General features: G+C 45.1%; 1 protein-coding gene across 2 annotated transcripts in view; it reads left to right on the forward strand.

Moving 5' to 3' along the window:
* Positions 1 to 26,546, forward strand: part of SLIT3 (slit guidance ligand 3) — a 585,281-nt gene that overhangs the window by 457,624 nt on the left and 101,111 nt on the right. For both annotated transcript variants that reach the window (XM_048487936.1, XM_048487937.1), the window contains 4 exons: positions 13,793 to 13,861; positions 14,553 to 14,624; positions 14,791 to 14,862; positions 23,325 to 23,396. In XM_048487936.1, coding sequence (XP_048343893.1) covers positions 13,793 to 13,861; positions 14,553 to 14,624; positions 14,791 to 14,862; positions 23,325 to 23,396 — 285 coding nt within the window. The remainder of the gene's footprint in view (positions 1 to 13,792; positions 13,862 to 14,552; positions 14,625 to 14,790; positions 14,863 to 23,324; positions 23,397 to 26,546) is intronic.

Here is a 26,546-nt window from a genome sequence, read left to right on the forward strand (position 1 = left end):
GTGGCCACTCTGCTGTCCCTTCCCAAATTCACTAAGAAGAGCTGCAGCAGTATGATGGGCCATGGTGAAAAGGCTGAAGGTGTTCAAGCCAAGGAGAAGGCGCTAGTGCCCAGTGTGGCTGGCTCTCCCAACTTGAGATGCCAGGAAGAGATATCAAATTACAGCAGGGAGCTGAGTCCCGTCCAAGAGTCAGGTTTCAGTGCCAGAAGTCCAATCTGAGGGTCAGAATGCACAGAATCCACAAATCAGAAGAAGTGTTGCTGCAGTCACCAGCTTTGTTGTGTCCAGGCTAGGATATTCTGTGAACCTACTTGATATAGGCCAGGGGTAGGGAACCTGCGGCTCTCCAGATGTTCAGGAACTACAATTCCCATCAGCCCCTACCAGCATGGCCAATTGGCCATGATGACAGAGGCTGATGGGAATTGTAGTTCCTGAACATCTGGAGCCGCAGGTTCCCTACCCCTGATATAGGCTCTTCCAGGATGTTAGGCTTCATCCTGTGAAGACTTCCTCCCCCTCCTGCAGAAGGTGCCTTCTCTGAGCTAGCAGTCATGCACTTCTTCATTTAACACGCAACAGTTCCCTCTGTCTCTGCCTTTGCTGACATGTGGGCTCAAGAGAGCTACGTGCTTGAGTCTCTGCTTATGGAGAGGGACTGGATACATAACTTGCTTCTGCAGGGCCTTCTGGCTCTGAGTTTTGACCTGGCTGTTGTTCACCCTGTAAAGCCTACAAGGCCCTGAGTTAAGCCCAAGCCCAGCCCTTGTTGGTCCCCAACCTGGTCTGGGCTTACTGGGCTCTGCTCATTCCCTGAAGACACATCACTCTCCAGGGGATGGCCCATGACACTGGTCCAGAGAAGTCACACACCTGTGGCAGCCTGTGCTCCAAAGCATTTGTCACCACTGACCTGCTGGCCTTGGAGGTATAGCTAGAACTGCCTGACCTGACTGCCTTAGCTGCATTTTTAGTAACAGGAGATGGCAGAAACTCTCTCCTTGTTGCCCACCCTGCCCGCCCCCAGCAGTTTACCCTAAGTGATTTCAGCAGTGTTGGGGGGGTGTTGGAGCTTTGCCTGGCCAGGAGGCTTTCAGGAGATCATGGCAGCACATGTATCTGCAGGCCTCCACTACTGGTGCCAGCATAGCTGCCTACAGACATTCCACCTGATCTGTGCTGCTTGTCCCAGCAGGGCTCCTGAACTGCCCCACCATTTCCAGTGCTGGTCCCAAGGGTTGTCAGGTCCCCACTGGTCTCCAATAAAGGATGTTGGTATAGGGTTGTCAAATTCAGTTTGGAAAATCCTGAAGATCTTGGGATGGGACCTGGAGGGAACAGGAACCTCAGTGGAGTACAATATCATAGAGTCCACCATTGAAAGCAGCCACGTTCTCCATGGAAATTGATCTCTAGTCTGGAGATAAGTTGGAATTCTGGGGAATCGCCAGATCTCTCTTGGAAACTGATATCCCTACTGGTCCCAGTCAATGCTGCTGGGTGCAGCACAGATCCTGGCCTCCGCCATGGGTCCCAGCATGGCTCCCCACCTCAGCCCCCAGGCCCAGCCCCCAGCAGAGAAGGTAGGTGCAATGGTTGCATGTACATAAACAACACTCATATTTTTGAAGGATTTAACTCTGTGTAATTTTTTTGTATAGTTTTCAACTTTATCTTCAAACTTAGGGGTTTCCCTGAGTTGGGAGAAAAATTACTTTTTCCTCAGTTTGGGCCCAATCCACAAATTTAGATATCTGCAGATCTGCCCATGCTTGAGAAATAGATGTGTAGATACATCATAAAGTATCATGATCATTAACTGCTTAGAAAACTAATGTGTTTCATGCCTTTTCTCACAAGATATGCTTTCTGTACAAAGAAGCCCTTAGTACATGTTTCATCTGTGTGTGTGTGTGTCTCTCTCTCTTGGTAGACACACAGACACTACTACTACATAGGCATGGATTGTAAAATGTATATCGGTTGCTTAAATCATAAAACTTCAGGGAACCTCAACATTGAGAACTAATATAAATAGGAGTCTTGTGGCATGTTATATACTAACAATATTTATTCAATGGTGAGCTTTCATGGGTTAAACCCTATTTTTTCAAATGCTGTGAGGGAGTGCTCACTTTGTATAGTTTTGAGGAGAAAACAAACAGCAGGGTCAAGGGATGAGGAAATGCATGAAATACAGGATGAAATTTAATTATGTCAAAATTCAAATCTAATTAGAAGAAATACAGAGACTAATTATACTAATTGTTAACATCTGTAATAAGGGTTGCCAGCCAGCTTCTGGCATGCATCAGGAAACTGAGGGCCATGAGAGGGTTATCATAGATTTTCGTAGTGACATCACTTCTAGGTTTTCTGGGTTTCCCCAGAAGATACAAAACATTTCTTCATACTTCCCTCACAAGTCTACCAAACACCAGCAGGAGTTGGAGGCTGCTAATATGGTCTCCTGACACAGCAAGAGACCTGACATACCTACCTATAATGAATGGGAACACAGGGAAATTTAAAAGCATTTACAACAGAGAAAGGATGCGTCCCATTTGTCTCAGAGTCAAGCAATGGGTGGTTTACACACAAGGACAGACTTGTGTGTTTTCCCCATTGCTGCTGCGGCTGCTGATACAGCACAGTGGCAATGAGGCTTCCACATGGCAAACTTCACTGCCCCCAGCCCCCAGCAGTAGCCACCACCACCACCTTAGGTGACAAGGGGCTTTTTCAAATTTTTTTTAATCAGCAATTGACTATTATTCTGTTAATATAATATTTAAGTATATATGTTTTCTGGATAACTCTTCAAGGAAGACGCTACAGTATTACAAAACTTTTTTAAAAATGAAAGCTGGGAATTCAGAGAACCTATAACAGCATTCAACTGTTAATTAAAAATAATAATGCACACACCCACTCCAGAGGCAGTAGAAGGAAATGGCTGCCACAGGGACAATGTAAAGAAAAATGTCTTCCATGTGAATGGGAGAATCAAAATTTTCCAATTCCCAGCAGCTATCCAGGCTTTGTTGCAGTGTTTCCCAAAACCTCACAGCAAAGCAGGTTCGAGAAAATTCAAGAAAAGCTGGAGAGAGCTCAGCAGCTGTACAAATTCACCACAATGCTCTGAGGAAGCAGGAAAAAGATCACTTCCCAACAGCATAGAATCCAGAGAACATAATCCATCTGGAAATGGCCAAGGTCTCTGTTTATCTGTACTATGAACTGTGTGAATGAAGCTGTTGGAAATGCAGTGAGGAAAAGTAAGGACTATCACCTTGCATATGTATTGGAATGTGTATAGAAGTGCTGACAACCATTTCTAATACATTTCTCTCATGCTTTTTGATGCTTATCCAAATGCACATTTTGCTATGCCGAATTGCGTTGGAACTTCAGATTGAAAGTGTTGCTACTGTATTTACCTTCTCTGAGGTCACCACACAGTGTTTGTTTCTGTGATTTTATATCACCTTTGTGCCTTATTCTTTTTTGGGGGAGGGGGCCATCCAGTCATAGCTGACTTATGGCACCCTGAAGGGTTTTCAAGGCAAGAGGCATCCAGAGGTGGTTTATCATTGCCTGCCTCCATATCACAACCCTGGCATTCATTGGAGGTCTCCCATCCAAATACTAGCCAGGGTCACTGCTAAGAATGTGTGACTGGCCCAGGGTCACACACCAAGCTTTCATGGCACAAGTGGGGATTTGAACCAGTATTTCCCAGGTCCTTGTCTCTGGCTGTTTCCGCACAGCCAAGCGAAAGAGCCTGCATCAGCATGAATCATGCCGATGCAGGCTCTGGGGCCGTTCGCACAAACAACCCCATGGGATATGCAGCTGTTGGAGCAGGCTCTGCACAGCTGTGTATTCTCCTCCCCAGCCACAAACGCCTCCTTACCTCCTGCTGGCAGTGGTCGTCTGCTGTCGCTCTGAGGAGGCCAGGGGACATGCCCCCATGGCCAGAGCGATGGCTGCAGCTACGGAGGCCAGGGGGCATGTCTCCTGGCCTCCTCGGAGCAACAGCAGAGCGACGACTGCCAGCAGAAGGTAAGGAGGCGTTTGGGGCCAGGGAGGGGAATACGCCGGCTTCCACCCACTGCCATTTGCATGGCAGTGGATGAAAGCCAGCATTTGCAGGAAAACTCACTCCCTGAGCAAGTTTTGAAAACACCGTTTTGGTGGGCACAGAGCGCTGCTGCATCCATTTGGCAGCATCGCCTGTGCGAAGGGTCCCTGCCAAAACAGTGTTTTACCAGGCTGAAGCTGTTGCTTTCAACCCATGCAGAAACCACCCAACACTCAAGGACGTAGGTAAGGGGGGAGTTTCCCGGGTTCAACCCACCCATTACATGTCCAAAGCTCTGCCCCCTGTTTGTAGGTTTTTTGTATTTTTTAGTGTTTTTTCAGTTTTTGGCCTGCAGGATACAGTTTTTTATGGCACCACAATTTCTGGGACTTTTCTGGAAACTCTCCTGAATGATACCACCCAGGTTTGGTGAGGTTTGGTTCAGGGGTCCAAAGTTATGGACTCCCAAAGTAAAGTCATCCCCATTGTTTCCACTGGGAGCTAATAGAAGATAGGGGCTGCACCCTTTGAGGGTCCATAACCTTTGGACTTCTGAACCAACCTCCTCTCAACCAAACTCCATGGTATCACTAGAGAGTCTCTTAAAGATACCCTGAAAGCTTGGTGCTGCTAGCTCAACAATTGCACCCCTGATAGCAGGCCCCCCCCCCCAAAATTTCCCAGATTCTCCTTTTAAATCCAACCCCTTCGGCATGGATTTAAAGAGAGAATCTGAGGTCCCCATTAAAACAACATTGAAAGTGTTGCTGTTTCAGGGTGGGGGATAATCCACCCCAAAACAGCATCACTTTCAATGTTGTTTAAACTGGGGACCCCAGATTCTCCCTTTAAGGTGGATTTAAAGGAAATCCACATTTGGGGGTAGATTCCAGCTTCACAGCAGCTGCCCATGGGGGGGGGGGGTGCAAAACTCAGATTTTGCACTGGGCTCCATTTTCCCTAGCTACGCCTCTGCCCAGAGGGGAGGGCAGAAGGGGCTGCTGGCTGGGAGACCCGCCAGTGGGAGTGGGGGGGCAGGGGAGTCTGCCATCCCCGGCGAGCTGCTTTTATAAGCACTGAGGCCAGGGGTGGGGCTTGGGGAGGCATGGCCCCACCCCCCGAACCCACCCTATAAAAATCTATACCTACATCACTGCTAACACCTTTAGCACTACATCATGCTGCTGTGGTGGCGAACCTTTGGCACTCCAGATGTTATGGACCACAATTCCCATCAGCCCCTGCCAGTATGGCCAATTGGCCATGCTGGCAGAGGCTGATGGGAATCGTAGTCCATAACATCTGGAGTGCCAAAGGTTCGCTACCACTGTCATGCTGGCTCCCATTCGGTTTATGTTGTGATGAGAAAGAACCTTAGGTGTCAAAGCACTAGCAGCTTGGAAGAATAGTGGCTGTGAATTGGCATCAGAACAAGCTAAAATAGAATAAGGTGCCTTTTGCATGTCTCAATAGCTTGCTTTTTGCATTAGTAGTATTGGGTGGTGAAAATCTGAACCAGCACTACTGTAGTCATGTATAGATTTTAATGATCCTACATGTTCCTTTGAAGCAGATTTTTACAGTAATGCATTTTGTAAAATTAAAATACAGCCTCAGTAATTTCTAACTTTGCATGTATATCTTAAATAATGCTGCCTCAGTTATGCCAGACATTGCATATTCATTTTGCACTTTTACTAAGCAGTTAAAGTAAATGTTTGTATGGATTAGCACAGCTAGACTGAGTCAGCTTCTGGTGTGTTATTGAAATATTGCCTGGATGAGCAATTTGCCGTCAGAGGGCAGAAATAATTCTAATGAGGTCAATTAGCATTTGAAGTCCTTTTAAATAGCTTTAATTAAGCACAACCTTAGACCAAGGACATCTGTGATTTCTTTCCACAATTCTTTGTTAATGCAATCTGTAGAAGAGTTAAATGATTTATTTCAAATCTGTGCAAAAGAAACCTCTCATTTTCATTGTCTGCCCTTCCAGTTAAGAAACCAACAAAACACTGCAGCCATGTTCTCCCGGCACTCCATTGATTTGCAAGGGAAGCAAAAGGGCATTCAAGCAACCATTCCATCAGTTGGATAACTAATAGTCACATCTCCCTAAATCATGTTTAATATGAATTCAAGTTGTTAATTTTTCTTGTAGGATATTTAGAACTGTTGTGGGGGTGTTTTGGTCTGTTGTGAATACAGTTTTAGTCGTATTTTAACTTGGCTTCAAATTAAAGCATGCCCCTACAAAAAGTGGTAATGGTGATGTTGGCAGGTGAGTGAGCAAGGGGGGGGGGGAGAATCAGGTGTAGAGGCCACTGTCCCTCCCTCCCTACTGTAATGCAGGGGCAGCAATGCAGGTGGCCAAGAAAGGAGCTGCCACCGTCACCATCATGTGAACTGTGAAGGGGTGGCAACAGAAGCTAGCACAGGGTTTGGCAACCTTTAACACCTGAAGAGCCATTTAGACCTGTTTTCCATGGAAAAGAAAACACTTGGAGCCACAAATACTTTTTGACATTTAAAATGAAGATAACACTGTACATATTGTTTTTTTACCTTTACGCTTTGTATAAACAATTATAGTGTGTTGCTTATTTTATTTATGTAAAGAACATATTTTGAACATTTTGAACTCTTAAAAAATAATAACCAAAAACCCCTTCAACCTTACCAAGCCGGCTCCACCAGTCTTCTCGGACTGTGTCAGACCAACCCTTAACAGGCATAAAGCCCCTTCCGCCTCAGTCGCCACCTTCGCCTGTTGGGGAAAAATACGCCACCAGGGCTTTTTGTCGCAGGCGCGAGCTCCTCCTATGCCTCCTATAAGCTCTACTTGGCTCGCTTTCCCTTCCCCCCTTGCTCTATTCCCCCGCCCCTATTTTCTAATTCTCCTCGCTATCACCTCTGTGCATTCTGGTACTTGCAGTTCCAATTTTAAAAGTCCCTTTCCAGGCAGCGGCAAAAAGGCGAATGAAAACTTTGTTGCCCAGAAAGTCCCGTGTCGCCGTGTCTCTGTTTCCATAGAATTGGTGTGAGAATTACATCAGTGTTTCTGATAGAAAGACTAAAAAGCAGGCGGGCCCTTGTGCATTAGGGACCAATGGAGAACAAGGAAGGCGAATGGGAGGCGGGGCTTGAGCTGTCAGTCACCGTTCAGATCTTGCGGGGAGGTGGCAGTAGAAGTGACTTGGCCAGGAAGAGCAGAGTTCATTTTGGAGGGCTTTTCTCAAAGCCACAGCTTTTAAAACAGTGTTATTTTAACAGGGGTTATCTCTTTTTCTCCTTGTTAGGCTGCTGAATCTGGAAGGTGGGGCTTAACAGGGGTTAACAGAGTTCATCTCTTGTTCCTCTTTGTCCTGAGAGGTGGGGCTTTTGTCCTAGAGGTGGGGCTTTTGTCCTAGAGGTGGGGCTTTAGTTCAGTCTCTGGAACCAGCAGAGAGGAGTAGCAGCAGAAGAGACTTGGCCAGGAAGAGCAGAGTGACCTGCTGGTGTTCATTTTGGAGGGCTTTTCTCAAAGCCACAGCTTTTAAAACAGTGTTATTTTAACAGGGGTTATCTCTTTTTCTCCTTGTAAGGCTGCTGAATGTGGAAGGTGGGGCTTAACAGGGGTTAACAGAGTTCATCTCTTGTTCCTCTTTGTCCTGAGAGGTGGGGCTTTTGTCCTAGAGGTGGGGCTTTAGTTCAGTCTCTGGAACCAATTTTAATTTTAATTTGATTTTTTTGTTTTTTTAAATTAATAAGGACATATTTGACAGATAGTACGTGCAGATAGCTCCAGGGGGGCAGTGACTAAAGTGCTTAATATTTAAATGTCTAGACAAATGAGGTAGGGAAGCAGAAAGCCAGCAGGGGGGGGGGGGCGTTCCAGTGTTTTGCACTGAGTGTCACATGTATGACTATCCGCCACCAGGGACAGAAGTCGGGTGCCCCCTTCGCTATCGAGCTCCTGGCAACTCAAGGAACGGTATGCTCTCTTGAAGCCAAGGTGGCAGACCTGGAGAAGCTGAAAGAGGCAGAGAGAGGGTGACAGACGAGAGGCTTTCAGGGACCTAACAGCGGGTCCCACTCCCAAGGTGACATCTCTTCAGATGTCAGCGGGAGAACAAGGCCTTGGGGATGGAGGGTGCCAGTTCGAGGTGGGAAGATGCTCCCTTAGATGGGATCCCTTCCTTAACTGGTGATCAGGCTATCCCGCCAAGCACTGAGGATACCCCCTCGGGAGCGTGGGGGGCTCCTTGTAGTGGGTGATTGATCATTAGAAATGTAGAGAGTTGGGTTTGTGAGAGGCGTGATGACCGCGACATGACTTGCCTGCCTGGTGCCGGAGGTCATGGATGTCACGCCTGGCCTAGATAGGCTTTAGACAGTGCTGGGGTGGAGTCAGCAGTTGTGGTCCACATTGGCACCAACGCATATTGGGAAATGTAGCGGGAGGTTCTGGAAGCTAAATTTAGGCTGCTAGGAAACAGGTTGAAGTCCAGGACCTCCAAGGTGGCATTCTCAGAAATGCTACCCGTTCCACGCGCAAGAGGGCCAGGCAAGCCGGAGATACAGGGTCTCAATGCGTGGATGAGGAAGGTGGTGTAAGGGCAGAGGGTTTCAGATTTTGTCAGGAACTGGGGAACCTTTTGGGACAAGCAGCTCGGTACTAAACGGGCCGGGCTTCATCTTAACCAAAGAGGGAACCAGGCTGCTGGCTCAACATTAAAAGGTGGCAGAACAGCTTTAAACTGATCAATACTGGGGAAAGCCGACAGGAGCTGAGGTGACTTCTGTTCGGAATAACAGTATCTATGGGGATGGCTGAGGCAGAGGGAGGTTTTTCTGAAATCAACCACATACAAGCAAGGAACATAGCGATATGCGAAGTGACAAGGGATAGTGTCTACAAAGAGACTTGAGGGGTAAAGCACATAAATCCCAGGTTAAGGACAGAGACAGGGTATACCCATAGGTGTCTCTATGCTAATAGTAGAAGCATCTCGACCCCAAAAAAATGGGGAGAGCTTAGAGTACAGAGTTTTGAAGGAGGGACTTTGATATGAAGTGGGTAATATAGAGACATGGTGGAATGAGGAGAACCAAGGTGGGATGCTGCTATACCAGGCTACAGGCTCTATAGGAAGGATAGGACAGAGGCGATTAAAGTTGGAGTTGCCCTTTACATCAAAGAGGAGCATAGTATCACACATAAAATAGACAATGCAAAGGGGGGGAGCTGGTTCCCCTACAGAATCAATGTGTGGATATCAATACCAGGTGTGAAGGACAGTTTAATGTCTTTAGGGAATATATTATCGTCCCCCGACCGAAAGCGTACAAGAGGGATTCTGAGATGGAAACTCTAGGGAAATTAGAGAGGCCAACAAGGAAAACAAAATGTAGTGGTAATGGGTGATTTTAACTCATCCCCATATAAACTACAGGAAAAAATGCATGTTCAGGTCATAGTAGTAGGAGAGCATATTCCTGGATATGCTAAAATGACTGTGGCTTAGGAGGCAGATGGTTTGCGGGAACCAACCAGGGAGGAGGTGTGATCCTAGATTTAATTCCATGTGGGGACCCAGGACCCGGTGCAGGAAGTCAGTGTTTGTTGAGCCGATAGGGGAAATAGCTGCAATTCACAATGTTGTCAGATTCAGTTATCCTTTAGCATCTTGCTAACTAAGTGGGGTAACTACTAATGTCATGAGTTACATCTCGCCTTCGAGAAGGGAAATTCTCTCTCAAAGATGAGGGGATAGTGCGCAGGGAAGCTGAAAGGGAAAATCAAGAGAGTCAAGAAAACTGTTCAGGGATGCTTGGAGGTTATTTTAAAACACAGTAATAAAAGCTCAGCTGGAATGTGGTTCCACAGGTTAGAAAAAAAGGCAGCACCAAAAGAAAAGCCACCATGGTTAACAAGAGGAGGTTGAGGGAAATTATCAGAAAAAAAAGAAAATGTCTTTTAGAAAATGGAAGTCCAGTTTGGCTGATATAGAGAGAATATGAGAGGGAACACAAAATGGTGGCAAAAAAGAGAAGCAAGGATTAGCTGTAAGGGGAGGCAAAAAAGGATTATGAGGTTAACGCATTTTGGCTGCTTAACATCAAGACCAGCAACAAACAAGTTCTTCAAGTTTACATCAAAAAGCAGAGGGAAGCCAGCAAGGGGAAGCTTGCAGTCCGTTAGATGACAAAGGAACAAAGGGTGTGTGCCCTAAAAGATGGCAGGGAGATTGCAGAGAAGCTGAATGAATTCTTTGCATCTGTCTTCACCCAAGAGGAGGAGTGAGGAACATTCCTGCACTCCAGAACCCAAGCTTCTTAGGAGGCTAACTGCAGGGAACTAGCGAAGATAGTGATAGACAAGGAAGAAGGTTCTGTGGCAGCCATTGATAAACTAAATGTTACCAAATCCCCTGGCCCAGATTGCATTCACCCAAGAGTTCTTAAAAAAGAGCTCAAGCATGAAATTGTTGAGTACTTTATTCTCACTTTTAATATGCACAACTTATCCCCTAGAAATCAAGGCTCCATCCCTGAGAAGACTGGAAGATGGCACAATGTCAGCTAACTAATCTTTAAGAAAGGATCTAGGGGTAATCCGGAAATTACAAGGCCAGTCAGTTTGACATCTGTTCCTGGTGTAAATTAGTAGAATCTATCATTTAAAGATAAAAATTATAAAACATGTATAGCAGAAAAGCAAGGACTCCTGCTGAGAAAAGAGTCAGTCATGGCTTTGTGCGAGAGGCAAACCCTGTCTCTACAAACTTACTAGAGTTCCTTTGAGAGGTGTAAACAGGCATGTGGGACAGGGGTGAACCAGTGGACATTAATTCTACTTGGATTTCCAAAAGGAAGCTTTTGACAAAGGTTCCTCTCACCAGAGACTGTTGAGAAAACTCAGCAAATGAAGGAACAAGAGGGGAAGTCCCTCCCATGGATTAAAAACTGGTTGAGAAACAGGAAACAAAGAGTGGATATAAATGGGAAGTTCTCACAATGGACGGAGATGTCGGGAGTGGTGTCTACCCCAAGGAGGATCCGCTTTGGGGACCAGTAGCTCTTTAACCTATTCATAAAATGACCTGGAAGTAGGGGTGGGTAAGCGTGGTGGCCAAGTTCTGCAGATGATACCACCATTCTGTAGGGCAAGTTGGTGAGAACCACAAAGGATCATGCAGGAGCTCCAAGCGACCTTATGATAAATTCAGGGTGAGTGGGCTCTAGGAAATGGCAAAATGCAAGTTTCAGTATGTAGCAAAATGTAAAGTTGAAATTGCACATTAGAGGGCAAAAAATCCAAACTTCACATACATCGCTAAGCAGGGGTCCAGTGCTATCAGTCACAGACTAGCCAGGAGGAAAGGGATTGAAAAATGGGCGCCTTAGTTGATAGTTCCATAGGAATGTCAACTCGAAAATACATGGCAGCTGTGAAAAAAAGGCAAACTCTATGCTGGGGATCATTAGAAAAAGGAATTGATAATAAAACTGCAAAGATTGTCATGTACCCTTATATAGAAGCAGTGAGATGCGACACTTCCCGCACTTGGAGGTATTACTGTTAATGTCCAGTTCTGGTAAGCAGCACATATCTCAAAAAAAGGAGTTATTACTGAGGAGAGGAAAAAAAAGTGACAGAGAAGGGCAACAAGGATGATTGAGGGACTGGAGCACACCTTCCGCGAGGAGGAGGCTGCAGCGTTGGGACCTCTTGCTAGTTTGGAGAGAGAGGAGGCTGACTGAGGGGGATATGATTGAAGTCTACAAAAAAAATTATGCATGGAGACTAAGAAAATGTTGACCCAGAGAGAAATTTTTCTCTTTCTCTTCTCTATCAATACTAGAACCAGGGGCATTCCATTTGAGAAATGCTGGGGGGAAGAATTAGGACTAATAAAAGGAAACACTTCTTCACCTAACGCGACATTGGTGTTTGGAATATTATGCTACCACAGGGAGAGGTGGGTGGATGGCTACTAACCTAGGATGTAAGCTTTAAAGGGGAGAGGGCTTGGACAGATTTATGGAGGAGAAGTCGATCTATGGCTACTCAATCTTGATCCCCTTTGATCTGAGATTGGGTACAAATGCCTTATAACAATGACCAGGTGGATGCGGGAGCAACAGCCAGAGAGGCTACTATGCGTTCACATCCTACATGTGAGCTCCCAAAGGCACCTGGTGGGCCACTGCGAGTAGCAGAGAGCTGGACTAGATGGACTTTGGTCTGATCCAGCTGGCTTGTTCTTATGTTCTTATGTTCTTATGTTCTTAAGTGCTCCTGGTTTGTTGTTCTTCTCTCCTTGTTTGAAGCACTCCGTGGTGGGACTTTGTGGTGCATCCCCCCTCCCCTCTCTGGATCTTGAAGCTCTCAGACTCCAGAGGAGAGAGGAGGAGGAGTGAACAGGCGGGGATGAGGTCTGACTGGCCCCTGCTAGGAGCCGAAGGGGAAGGGAAGGCCCTCCTGGCCACTCCACTCTGCCCCTTGATCCCTTGCCCTTTGAAAGCTGCACTAACCAGCCACGCACTTGGGAGTCGCGAGTACAGAGCCAGACGAAGAGCATGCATGTGGTTCCAGAGCTGCAGAGGTTGTAGACCCCTGAGCATAAGCAGGGAAGGGGAGGAAACAGTTGCCCCCTGCTATTAAAGAGCTTTGAAGTGGGAGCAATGATGAAGGTGAGGCAGGGAGGGAAGGAAGTGCCCACTGCCACCACATGAGAAGTGTGGGGGCAGCTTGATGTGGATGGTAGAGATGAAAAGAGTGCACTCCCGCTGCATGAGCCATAGAGGCAGAATAGCAAGCAGATGCGGGAACAGGAGCAAGCAAGTGGGTGGCCCAGTGAGCAAAGGGGTGAGTCTTTTGGTCCCCACATGGAGTCTTTTGGTTCCCTGCAACGACGGTCAAATATAGTAAGATGATATCAATAATCCTCTGTTCTGTGGTACCTCACTGATGTTATTTCAACTCAACAAGGGTAGTTGGAGAGGGGACAGAGAATGCATGCATAGGTAATGAAAATTACATACAAGTAAGCCTGGACTTGCCATTTTCCTTTCCATGTCAAATTCTGTTTCATTGAGAGACTTGCATTTGTGAGTTCTGTGTGACTTGCTTTGCATTTCTATTGTTAAACTAAGGGAATATTTATTTGACTTAATGTTTGCATTCTTGGGATGCCAAATGCCCGCTCTGCAAGTATGGTTTAATTGCCTATGAAATTAAATAGTATGCTTTCTCTTAATAGTCTAGAAGGAGTGAAAGATTTAGTGAAAGATGCAACCAGAAAGGTTTTAATTCCAATTGGATGGGAGAACTCAAGGACCTAGATATATATTTTGCTTTATTTGGCAATACAATTGAACAATTTTCTCTTATGTGTTTGAAATTTGCCAGACAATGTTCCGTAGATGCAGGCTACAATCCCTGAGAATGTCATTCCAGTTGGGTGAGGGGGAAAAGTGTTTACTATTGAAGCCAATAGAAGCAAAGAATATAGTAAATAATCCAAGCAGACATGATAACAAACAGAAGGAAAACCAATAACATTGATAAATAAAGCAAACTGAATATAAACAAGTTTTTATTTAATCCCTGTACCAGTTGCTGCTCATTCGTAAAATACTTTGCCCAAATTGTTTAGCATCCTAATTTTTATATATTTACAGAAGTGACAATAGATTATAATTATCAAAAATTATTTTCAGATATCTGGAAGGAAATCATTTGTCTGCTGTGCCAAAGGAGCTATCCATGTTCAGACATTTGACACTGATGTAAGTATCTCAGCATGTAGTATCACCCCAACAAAAATATTTCTACCATTTTGCATTGTAAAGATGTAGCATGTGTTCCTGTAAAGTGATACTTGTGGCTGACTGACACATGCACATTACTAAGAGTCATCTTTGCAGAAATACTGTTATTTTGCATGGTAGGCTCTTGGTTTCACTCTAGAAGTTAGAAAACATAAGTCCACTAATTGCATTTAGAAACAGGGATTACCCTTTGCATCATTGTTTTGAGGCAGGGTGATAATCTTGTTTCCTGACCTAGTGGAACACATGGAGAAGGTGCAAAATGTTCAGTGCCCTCCCTGCTGGTAACAGTATTAAGTTTTTTATTTGGAAAGTTTCAGTACATATGTTATTTAACTTGGTTTTTAAATATATATATAAAAATATTTCATTGTGTGCTAACCTAAGCCTGACTTCCATGATATGAAAAAGGCCACCTTCCCCATTTAATCTATCTCATCAGGCACTAATATTTTTTGTGTTTGAAATTTTGAATACTTTCACTGTTGATGTGCCAGTTCTTGATTTGGTTTGCTGAGCATGAGTGAATTGGCCATTGTTAATATCTTGTTTTGAAAACCTTGCTTCTTGGTTCTGATCTAGCATTGCAAAAAGACTTGTTTTCAGCATGGATGGCATCAATGACCTTTATGTCTGTGTCTTCCTTCAGTGACTTGAGCAACAATAGCATCAGCATGTTGACCAATTACACCTTCAGTAATATGACACAGCTCTCAACACTGTAAGTATTCAGTTCTTCTGGCATCAGCTCTAATCATTGCTTGGTGTGAAATTGATTGCGTTAAGCAGTGACTACTTAATACTTCTGGGTTAATAAATTCCACTCTGCTTGTGCTTCACTGAATGAAAGGCAAAGACATGGACACTGTTTTCTCTGGTTTTTTTAGGATTCTGAGTTACAACAGGCTACGGTGTATCCCAGTTCATGCGTTCAATGGGCTCAGGTCTCTCCGAGTGCTGTAAGTATCACTGTGTCTGGATTAAAGTTTGCGAGGCTGTAGGTGACAGCAGCATTTTTAAGGAGCAGATGGCTTTCACTTGACTCACTATCATAATGACACACTTTGGGCAGTGCAAACCCGTGTACCCCGTACTGAGATGTAAAATAGCCTATAGCCTGGCTTGTAGGTGAAGCGTTGGGCTGGCATTACAGACGTGCCAGAGATCCTTACAAGATGTTAAAAAGATTTCAGGCAATTGGCTCCAATGTGCTTCGAGATATGGAAATAATATATAACCACTGGCGCTTAAGGTGAAGGCGTTGGGCTGGGCGATACAGACCGTGAGATCCTTTGGAGTGTTAAAAGAATTATTAATTTGAAAGATGATGAAGAAGTCCAGAGTGGGATTAATTTGAAAGATGATGAAGAAGTCCGAAGTGGGATGTTCAGAAGAAAACCTGTGTCTTATGTTTCTGCTCCCTTTTCTAGCAGAATAACATTGGTACAATGAAATTCTCTTACACAGTAGTGTAGTGGCTGGTAACTAGAATGGCCTGCTGGTTTACTGCAAAGGAAGAGAGTGCACAAGCAAAAACTCTGTGTCCTGTTCCTTTGACCTTACTGACTTTTCCATGGACCTGCCCTGGGAAGCAAAAAGAAAAGCTCTAGCAAATAGATGAGTAGTTTATCATGCATATTTGTAGCATTTTCCCTTCATTTCTATAGCTAGTGTCATCACGATCAGATGAAATATGGAAGCATGAAGTGCCAGGAGCGTGTGGGTTAAACCACCCACATGTTTCCTGCAACCTTCTGTCTTTCTCCTTGCACAATAGGCAGTGTTCCATCTTGGTCAATGAACAGGCTTTACGGGAGACATGCAGAAAAGGTTGAATGGCAGACAGTTGGAGATTGTGGTTGTTTTTGTTTGCTTACTTATTTAAAAATATTTTTATTCTGCCTTTTTTCCTCAGACTCTGGCCCTTTTCACATGGGCGATTTACATCAAAAACGCCGTCCCTGGGTGGCTGTTCGCACAGGAGGTGCTGCTGCATTGCAGGAGCACCTCCCTCCTGTCGCTTCCGAGCAGCAATGAAGCCGCCCTATTATCCTGGCAAAATCCAGCTAGGGTTTTCTAAAGCACCGCCTTCCCGTCAGCGCGGTGTGAACAGCACCGGGCGGGAAGACGCTGCTTCCCCCCTCCACTCACCGTCCTGTCCTTCGTCGCTCTAGAGGGCTGCAGAGCCCCGCCCACGCTGCCCTTCAACCCCTGGAGGCCAGAGGGCAGTGTGGGCGGGTCCCTGCAGCCCTCCAGAGCAGGGGTAGGGAACCTGCGGCCGAGCCGACAGCGGCTCTTCTGCCTTGCACCCTGCTCCACGCAACCGGCCGCTGGTCCCATTCTGCCTCGCCCTGCAGGCAGCAGGGTGGGCGCACTAACTGCCCGCTGGGCCGGGCTGGGCCGCCACTGGCTTCCTCTCTCTCGCCTGCCCCATTGAGCCGCAGGCTTCCGGCCGGCGCAGGCCGAGCCGCTGGCCTCTATTCCCTGCTCCGCCTGCAGCAGGGCGGACGAACCATGCGCTTCTCAGAATGAGCGGAGTAAAAGGTTTTAAAAAACCTATATATATAGTGTTATCTTTATTTTAAATGTCAAAAATTATTTGCGGCTCCAAGTGTTTTCTTTTCCCATGGAAAACGGGTCCAAATGGCTCTTTGAGTGTTAAAGGTTCCCTACCCCTGCTCCAGAGCGACGAAGGACGGGACGGTGAGTGGAGGGGGGGCGACCAGAGACGGCTCCATATGGAGCCATCCGCCTCTCCATCTGAGGGGGAAGTGCCGGCCAGTGCCTCCTCAGGCCAAAATTATGCCAGCAGAGGCTCGGATCCTCGCATGTGCAGAAAGGGCCTCTGGCAGCTTATATAAGCAACAACCAAACTGCATTAGTAAGACTGTATAGAAACATTACCACATACAACAAACATTTAACCAAATCACATCAGAAACAGCCCCGAACATGACTTACCCTCCAAAGATTATACTCTTGCATACCTTCTGAAAACCAGGACGCAAAGGGTAACTGCCATGCCAGTTTTGATAGGCTTTACCCTAATACTGACCCTATTATAAAAATGTCTTTGTTCTAGTTGTCACAAAAGGAGCTAACCTAAGGGAAGGCACTGTCTGAGGAGTTTGGTTGGTGCACAGGTATGTCAAGAGGCACTAGTAATTAGGTAGGAAGATCCCACCCTATAAAGGCCTTTAAAGGTGATAATCAGCACATTGAAGTAACTAGTGCACTTTGTGAAGCAACCACATTTGGTTCCTATTGTAATTTCTGAGTCTACATGCAAAGCACATTATAGCAGTCTAATTTTCAAGTTAGATTCCACACCACTGGCACCTTAGAAAAACCGAGAAGGTTTTTTGGGTCTGTTGTGTTGATCTCTAAAATGCTACTGGACTGGAACTTAGCTGTTCTACTGCAACCCAACTCGGCTGTGCTCTGAAATAATCTCCCAGTATCATGCATCAGCATAACTAGATCAACATAATCTGAAAAGTCAGTTTATTAAAGGAAGGTAACAAGGCTTCATTCTTCCTTCATCAACAAGGCTGCATCCACCACTTTTCTTGGTCTGTTAAAGAAAGCTTGACCTAATCTAAAGTTGTTAAATCAATCCTACCAACACTGCCATCTTTGCAACCAGCATTATCTCAGGCCATTTCCGCACGGGCATTAAATGGCGGCCTGGAGTCGGTAAAAACGCCGTCTCCAGGCCGCCATTTGCACGGAGGCATGAGCTGCAACGCAGCCGAAGGCCGCCTGCCTGGAAGCCGCAGCCCCAGAGCTTCCCAGCTTTTTGAACGCCGCCGGCGGAAGCCGCTGCCGAGTGAACGGCAGCAGCTTCACGGCGCTTCTCCCCCCACCTCGGCATCTTCATTTCCACCCTGCTCGGCGCGTCGCCAGGCGCCTGGGACACTTCTGCCCTGCGCCGCTGGAGCAGGCGCGCAGGGCCAGGGGGGCGTGTCCCCAGGCCTCGGCGACGCACCGGAGGCCCGGGGACATGCCGGGTCGGCCGGGCGCTGGCGCTCCGTGGCACCGACTGCCCAGCTGTTCCCAGGACCGTCCGTGCGGATCGTCGGGTCGGCGTCGGAAACGGGTCGGCTGCCCAGCTGTTCCCAGGACCGTCCGTGCGTATCGTCGGGTCGGCGTCGGAACGGCCAACCCGGCCGTTTCCGCCTTCATGCGGAAACGGCCTCATCTTGTCTCAACAGAGGGCCCATTCAGACATGATGGGTATCTCTGGGTTCATCTTGTCTCAACAGAGGGCCCATTCAGACATGATGGCTATCTCTGGGTTCACTCTGTGGACATGCCACTATTTTAAAAAGTGAGTTCCTGGCCAGATGCTCCTTTGAACTGGACCATGGGGATCTGATTCTGATCCAGGACCATCATGAAGCAAAGAGAGGAGGGAGTCTTTTCTGCCCTCTGCTCGGTTTTTCCTTCCCAACACAGTACTAGGGGCATTTGTGAAAGGAAACAGAAGAGGCTGTGGGAGCTTTCCAGGGAGCAAAAGTGAAAATAGTGGGGAAGGAAAGGGAGATGCCACCCACAAGTCCCTGTGGAATTGTGCTTGTTGATATATCTAATTCGCAACATGATCAAATCTTTGGATACTTAAATTTAGAGATTGGAGCCATGGACAGAGAAGACAAATCTTTTTTTTTTCAAAGTTGAGGGCAGAAATGCATTTTGCATTTACAACCCCCTCAATCATAGAAGCAGTGCCTGTAGCTTTAAGAAATGAATGCAGTGGCAATTGTAGGTGTTGCTAGGCAACCACAACAATATTGCTAACTTTTAGCCCTTGGTTTCTCTCAGTAAAAGGTGAGGGAGACAGAGACTTCTCTGGGCCTATGAGAGCAGACTCATTGTTGATAGGCTCACTAGCAAGCACTGGCAAGCCCAACTATTTACTACTATTCAACAGCAACCACCAACATGAAAGCCACCTTGCAATTGGACCCAGCCTTGCTGCTGGCACTTTACGATTTGGGCATAGATTTCCTAAGTAGAGGCTGCTGGGGAAGGGAAGGAAGGGAAGTTGAAGATGGCAGGAGGACTTAAAGTTAGGGTGGGGGTGGGGGGTAAGGAAAGAAAGAAGCAGGAAAAGGGGAGAGGTTATGGGGACAACTGGAGAAGGGAAAGAGGAAATGACAGAAGGGGAGAAGAGATGCCCAGACAAGTGCTAGAGTATTCCCTGTATCAAACTAATTTGTTACACACTTTTAAAATGTAGTATTCTTATATTTGCTTTGCATGTTTTACCAGAAGAAAAACCCTTGAAATACTGAAGGTTTCACAATTGGGAAATGTCATTAGCGACTTCTAACAAAATATAACAAGAAGAGTATTTTTGCAAATTACCTAAGGAAATGTAGCTCATTGCACATCAACAAAACTGAATTTGCCACAGAGTGTTCTCACATCCAAGAAATGTTTCCAATTCCAGGTCTTATCTATATGATATGATATCTGGAGGTACACCTAAAAATGTAATTGTGAAGAGGCCCAAATATCAGTACAGTATCTCACCTTATGAACATGGAACACATTATTGCACCTATAATTAATAAATTAAATTTAATATTCAGGGATGCTTTCAGATAAATAAGATAATTTTCTTCTTTGCTCTTGATGAATTTCCTTGCAAACAAAACAATTAGGAAAGGAGTAGCTCATGCAAGAAAAAGACCCTGTTACCTGCACATCAAACCTAGTCAGACAAGCAACAATGTATCTTTTCAAAAAAAGAAACCTGAAAATGTGGAAAACCTTTTGCTGATTATTCCTTTCTGAGATTCTCTTGGGACTGCTGATAATAAATAAATGACACTAACAGATTGCACGCTGTCACTTGGAAGCACTTTTTCTCCCTAGGAGAATTGATTTTTAATAACAGCGTAGATGACATGTGGCGAGGGTTGTAGCTGACACCAGAGTTTTGTAGACCATAATAAATCAAATCAATCTGGAGGCTTCCAAATCCACAAAAATCTACAGAACTCAGAAAGAGAGACACTTGAATTCATGCTTCTGCTCATTTTTGCACAGGAGTTCAAGTGTTCCCATGTTATCTCAGACCAAAAGCCCACTCTCTTTTCTGACCAAGGAGACAGGAGCTTAATTTATTAAACTGTCATGTAGTTAACCTCACATTCTTACACAAAAATGAGGATAATTTTGACTTGCTTGCTTTAGCCCATGCACAGTTGCAGCTAAAATGTACATACTCATTAACCAAAGACCTGAAATATTAAATTATTTCTGAGTTATACACTGCAAATTATATCTTACTTGTGACGCTTTCTAGCATATGCTTCTGCAAATAAGTGATTCTCAAAGGATTGATGGTTCAACATAGAATTGATATCCATGTAGCAATTCATTGTATTGAAAGTAGTTGTCTATGGCACAACAGATCACCACATTGCATCAACGGCCACATCCTGCTGTTCGTAATGTTCTGATGACATCCATATTTCTTTATCTAAGTCTCCAGAAGCATCTGTAGTGGTTCTGAACCAGTGTCTTGAGGCCATGGTTGAGGGTGAAGAAGCTGAAACTGAGAGCACATCTAGTCCCAGGGACATGCAGCCTGCTATGCACCCCTCTGCTCACTAATGCCCTCAAGAGATTTTTCCTCTAAAATTCCAACTGCTGTTCTCTGCACTCTGAACTATTCTGTCAGATTATAAAAACAAAAATAGAGTGTGAAGGTTGTCTTTTCTTGATATTTCCCTGGTTTTCCCACCTTAGTAATAGCTTCTTCAGATCACATTGTAGGCAGAAATGAAAGGCCAACAAGCAGCTAAAGAACTGGCAGCTGTGATATTGAACAAAATTAAATAATAACAACAATTGTGATGATGATAAGGTATTGGCACATAATACACCAGATGTAACAGTGGTTGAAAAGAAGATGTGTGGATTGTTGATGCAGCAATACCTATTGACAGCAGAGTTGAAGAAAAAGAACTGGAAATTATGACAAAACTAGCGGGGCCCAGCCACGTGTTGCTGTGGCTTATTGTGGTGAAATGGGAAAGGAACAGTAGCAGCAAATCAATTGCAGAAGCCAGCAGTACGTGCTCATGCAAACACTCAGCCTGATACTGTGCAATGTCATTGATGTGTGTGCCCGCATTCCTTGTGGGGGGGAATGGAAAGGCACCCCTCCCACACATCTAGGCTGGCTGGTCATGATCCTTTACCTGGGAGTAAGTTTGGTTGGTGGCAATGGGTGTCGCTTCTGAGGAAACCCTCTGAGGGGCGCGACGCAGCCATTCAAAGTATGTCACTGTTGCTGTACCGAGCTCACTCCTGAGTAATGCATGCCGGGTTTTCTTAACTGTAACCGCAGTATTCAGGGAATCTAGGGTGCCTGGCCCCTCCCTCCCGTCCCTTGAATGTCGTCCCTCCCTCCCTTCCCTTTCCCTCCACTAGGGTGGGTGGGTCATATCAAGATGCTGGGCCCCCTGCCTCCCCTGCCTTGCATGCCACCCCTCACTGTCTCCCCTCTCTCCTCTTCCCTTGCATGCCTCCCCCTCTGTCCCTTTCCTCTCCCTCCCTCTCTTCCCTTGCATGCCACCCCTCCCTCTCCCTCCCTTCCCTCTACCTCATGTGTATGTGTGTGTATATGTTTCACTTCCACTCAAGTTACTGCCTATGTACTGTTTTCACTGCTCATATCTGGCCATCTGAGCGAACATTCTAAGCTGCACGAACATTCTAAGGGTGACAGTTACACACAGGCAGCTGCATGTCCTTCACCATGGAGCACCAGGAAAAAGGCATTTTACCTGGGCCAGGTGTGAAATTTCATGTATGTGAACATCTGAAAACACTCTCACCTGGCTGACTATAGTTGCTGGGAATTTTCAGAGGAATTGGCCCAGCAGTTACTGAGTTATACTACCTCTAACAAATACACGGTTAGCTTTTTATATATATAGATACCAAGCTCTGAGAATGAAAGTCAAGAGGTTACTAGTAGTTACCAGCACAAACCAGCCGTTTTCTTCGATTCCCTCCACAGCTGCAGGTCTGAGGGTGGGGAAGTCTGGGGGAGTGGGGTTTGGGGTTGACGTTGATAGGGTTTTGTTATTTCTTTTAATTGTCATAGTTTAATGTTTTATTGTGATCTTTGATTGTTTTGTGATCTTTTATCATTATCTTTTATTGTGTTTACTACCTAGAGACTTGGTATAAAGTAAGGTATAAATATTTCAAGTGAAAAATAAAATAAGCTGTGGTCCCAGTGATTATTGGCACAATGGGTCAATCTTTTCCAGTTATTTTTTTTAACCCTGCTGTCACCAGGTATTGCTTCATCAATAATCCAAAAAACCTTGGACGGCAATTAAACCAAAAAATCTTAGGCAGCACTTAAACCATCTACATATTGATAAAATCTTCATCTATTAAGTACAAAGGCCATATTGCTTGGATCTGCACATCTACTGTGCTAATATACTGTGACACACTAGATTCCTGGGAAGAACCTGATATATATGAAGGCCAACAACGGCTGAAAATCTGATGGCTGTGATTTCATTAAAATAATCATAATAGGAATAATAATAATACATTGGAGATTAAGTTTCCCCAAATAATTAATGCAGAGACTGTTTTTAAGAAATGGATGCCTTCAGAGATCTCATTTGCCATTCTCAGAGTTGCTAGGCAACCACAACAATATCGCCTGTCTTCAAACCCTGGTTTCTGTCAGTAAAAGGATGGAGGACAGCTTTTTCCAGGGCTATTTTAGTCTCCCAGTGTATCCCTGTTCCCCTTCCTCCTCCCTGAGGAGCAACCCCCAGGTGACTTCCTATCATGTAATTTGCATGATATACCTAGGTGCAGTGGTGACTACCAGACAAATTGGACATGTGCTCAATTTGCACAATTCATTTGGACCCAACATTGACTACCACACAACGTACTTGATCAACATGCTAAAGCATCACTTTTCAACTTAGTTAGACTTTGTTTCCTGGGGAGAGGCTACGGGGAGGGGGAGGAGGTAAGGAAGTAGCAAAAGGGGAGAAGGTATGAGGAGCCCCAGGAGAAGAGAAGGAAAAACATAGTATAGAGAAGGGGATAAGGGAAATGAAGTGACTTCCCAAAGTCCTTACAAGTTTCCCATTTTCCCATAAGGGAAATGAAGTGACTCCCCCAAGTCCTTACAAGTTTCCCATTTGTTAGCACCTATTTTCCTTTCTGTCCTCGTCAAAAAGAGGAACCAATGAACACATATCCCCAAACCATTTTACTCATGAATTATGAAGCTGCTAAAATATACTGTTTTCTAAATGATGTATCCAGTGGGTCCTATAGAGTGGTTTTTACAATCTGTGTATTTTAACATTGCTTTTGGTAATGCCATTTTCTAATGTGTTATTTCCTCTTCTCTTAGGACTCTTCATGGCAATGATATTTCCAGTGTCCTGGAAGGGTCCTTTAATGATCTTGTATCACTTTCCCATCTGTAAGTATTGTTCTTTTGAATGACACGTTACAAATTATTTTACACATTTTAAAACAGGGCTGTATGGATGATCTTCTGAAACATCAATCAATGCCTGGAGCCGAATTAAATGTGACAAAGATTATAAACCTGAACAGAAATTTCCGAACTTTCATATCAGATTTAAATGCCAGAGTATCAATGATCCAGCTGGATGTTTATTTTCAATAAATCATGAAAAAGACCAGCTGGATTTTTGATGATGCCTGATTGCATGAATGGATGTGCAAGTAATTAGTTATATTGGATTGTCTGCAGCGTGGATTGTTAAAATTATAGATTACTATCTCCCCAACTGCAGTTACTAAATGTACTTTTTTACCCTCATGATAGGACTTACTTGGTACAAATTCCACCTTTTAAGAAAGGATGTTTGATGATGAAAATTTGTAGCACAGAACAGAGAACCAGAGAATCAGGAAAGATCATTGCTAAGTTTAGGTTCCTTGTTAGGATATAATTTTTTCTTTTTCATTTTGTTTTAAAAACATACTGGTTTTCATTACTGAAGCCATTTATTTCATCCCTCCCTCGTTCTCTGCAACTTACTGTGCTGCGTGGGCCTGGAACTGGGACTACAACTGCTGTAGGCCAAGCCAAATCCATCCAGGCAGAGAGTTAACAGGACAAGATGAATGAGCAGGAAGAAAATCTTTTCCTGCTTCCCCTCGGTCTTTCTGATGAGACACCTTGGAAAATATAGTTATCTTTATTAATGGCCGGTACCTGAGAAATACGTTTTTCATGGTGCTCTCAAATGCCACATTCAAAAACACCAAGGGTGGAGCATCAAGGGAAGCAGCAGGAGAGGGATGCTCTTCCTGCTTTCCCTTGCTGACCTTACTGTATCTGACCTTAGCTGTCACCTGGGCAGCTATGGTGCTGGTTCTATCACAGGTTCTGACATGTTGTGGGGCAAGGGTGAGCTGGGTTCAAATCTTCACCCAGCCTTTAACGTTACTGGCTGATTTTGGGCTGTCATTGTCTGTCAACTCAGGCTTTGCTAAATGGAATGCTGAAACGCACCATGTATATTTCAGGGTGTGATTTGATAGAACAAGAATCCTGTTAAAACAAATTGTTGTTGATAGAACAAGCAGCAGTGGCATAGGAGGTTAAGAGCTCGTGTATCTAATCTGGAGGAACCGGGTTTGATTCTCCGCTCTGCCGCCTGAGCTGTGGAGGCTTATCTGGGGAATTCAGATTAGCCTGTGCACTCCCACACATGCCAGCTGGGTGACCTTGGTCTAGTCACAGCTTCTCGGAGCTCTCTCAGCCCCACCTACCTCACAGGGTGTTTGTAGTGAGGGGGGAAGGGCAAGGAGATTGTAAGCCCCTTTGAGTCTCCTGCAGGAGAGAAAGGGGGGATATAAATCCAAACTCTTCTTCTTCTGCTGCTTCTATTCAAAGAAAACATTGTACCCAGGTTTTAGCCATATCAGGGGAAAAAATTAAAAACAGAATTCTTGATTCTAGTCTTGTTGAACATGATGTTTGTGTGATATTTAGAATATATTTTAATTCAAGAAACATTTGAACCATTGGAATAAATATGAAACACTTGATAACTGGTTAGGTAGCATTTGCCCTTTTTTAGGGCAGTTTAGTGAATGATTGAAGAAAAATGCTGTTGAGAAGTGTTGCTTACCATTCACATAATAGTTGAAGAGAGAAAAATAAAAAGACATGGGGAAGCAGCAGTCTGAGAGTCCACCACTCTTCAGTACCCTATAGCAATTCCATAGGGGGAAAAGTAAGGATCTCTCTGCAAGGCCCAGTGAATACACCAGAGTTCCAAACAACAGGAAGTGACATCTTGCTGATGTCCATGTAAGTGGGGAGAAAATGATATGTCTGCACCAGTCAGTTACTAAGAGATAAAAAATAAGGCTAATGGTTCAGAAAAAAAACTTGTTATCTTTTTGAAGAAACACAAGACTAACAGATTTCCTGAAGAAGCATATTGGCGAAATGCATTGGTTATACTGGGAATTTTAACAGAGTAATAAAATGTATTTTTACTTAATCTTGTTCCATTGTTCCAATGGAACAAGTTCCTTGGCCTTATTTTTTATCTCTGTGTAAGTAGCACACATGGGTGCAGTTGACCACCACCTCCCAGTGCAGCCATGACTCCCTGACATTATGCTGCCCTTCCCACTGGCAAAGCACCAGAAGACAGGAAAGACTCACCAACGTTGAGCCCTTAGAGAAGCTCACAATATGTACAGCAGGAGTCCTGGCATCAGTGCACTCCAGGACACTCCAGAGAAACACGTTTGAATTCCAGCCCATTTTTGGAGTTCCTGTTTGGCAGGCAGGGGGACTGCAGTAATCAGGGAAGCAGAATAGCAGTACACAGCGGCACCTCCAGCAATGGTTTCTCCATCCACTGGAAGAACACACATGTGTCAGACAAAAAGCTTGGATCCAAGACCGGAGTAAGAGAGACAGCAGCCAAAAGGCTTATTGCCTGACTGTTAGCTGATAGGAGCAAAATACAAGTCAAAGGCCAGGTTCAAACCTCTGTCTCCTGCAGCCAAGGACCAGCATCCAGGCACATGCAGAGTATGAATAGCATATGACATTAGGCATTCTACTGCAGTCCTGATATCACCACCAGTCATATGGAACCATGTAGGAAACAATGCCAAGATAGTCACAGGCCAGTTCACTTCAATAGCATATGTTGGACCCCTGGTTTGATCCCTTCACAGGGAGAGCACAAAGGCAGCTCGCCATTCACAACTGAAGCTTTGCCCCATATACAACCTCAAAAGGGGGAGGACAGCCGTGTAGATGGGTCCCCCCAGATGGCCATCATTTTGGCACACACTCTTCACATTGTCTCTCCCCCGCATTTAAATGCTCCATCACTGCCATAATCTTTTGTGCCCCCATTACCCCTTCTGTGCCAATCATATTCCCCCCAACAAGCTGCATGACTTACCAGATGCCAGCAGTATTGTGGGGGAGTGAGACCCAGATGCCTATCATCTTCTCCCTTGCAGGAACATTCACGCCCCCTTAGATCATCTGTCTGTCCCCATAGCCTGTGGGAGTTGCACATATCACCTGAAGGACATTGGGACTGAGAGTAAGCCTAATCTC

Source organism: Sphaerodactylus townsendi, linkage group LG03, assembly GCF_021028975.2.
Source record: "Sphaerodactylus townsendi isolate TG3544 linkage group LG03, MPM_Stown_v2.3, whole genome shotgun sequence".
Lineage (NCBI taxonomy): Eukaryota > Metazoa > Chordata > Lepidosauria > Squamata > Sphaerodactylidae > Sphaerodactylus > Sphaerodactylus townsendi.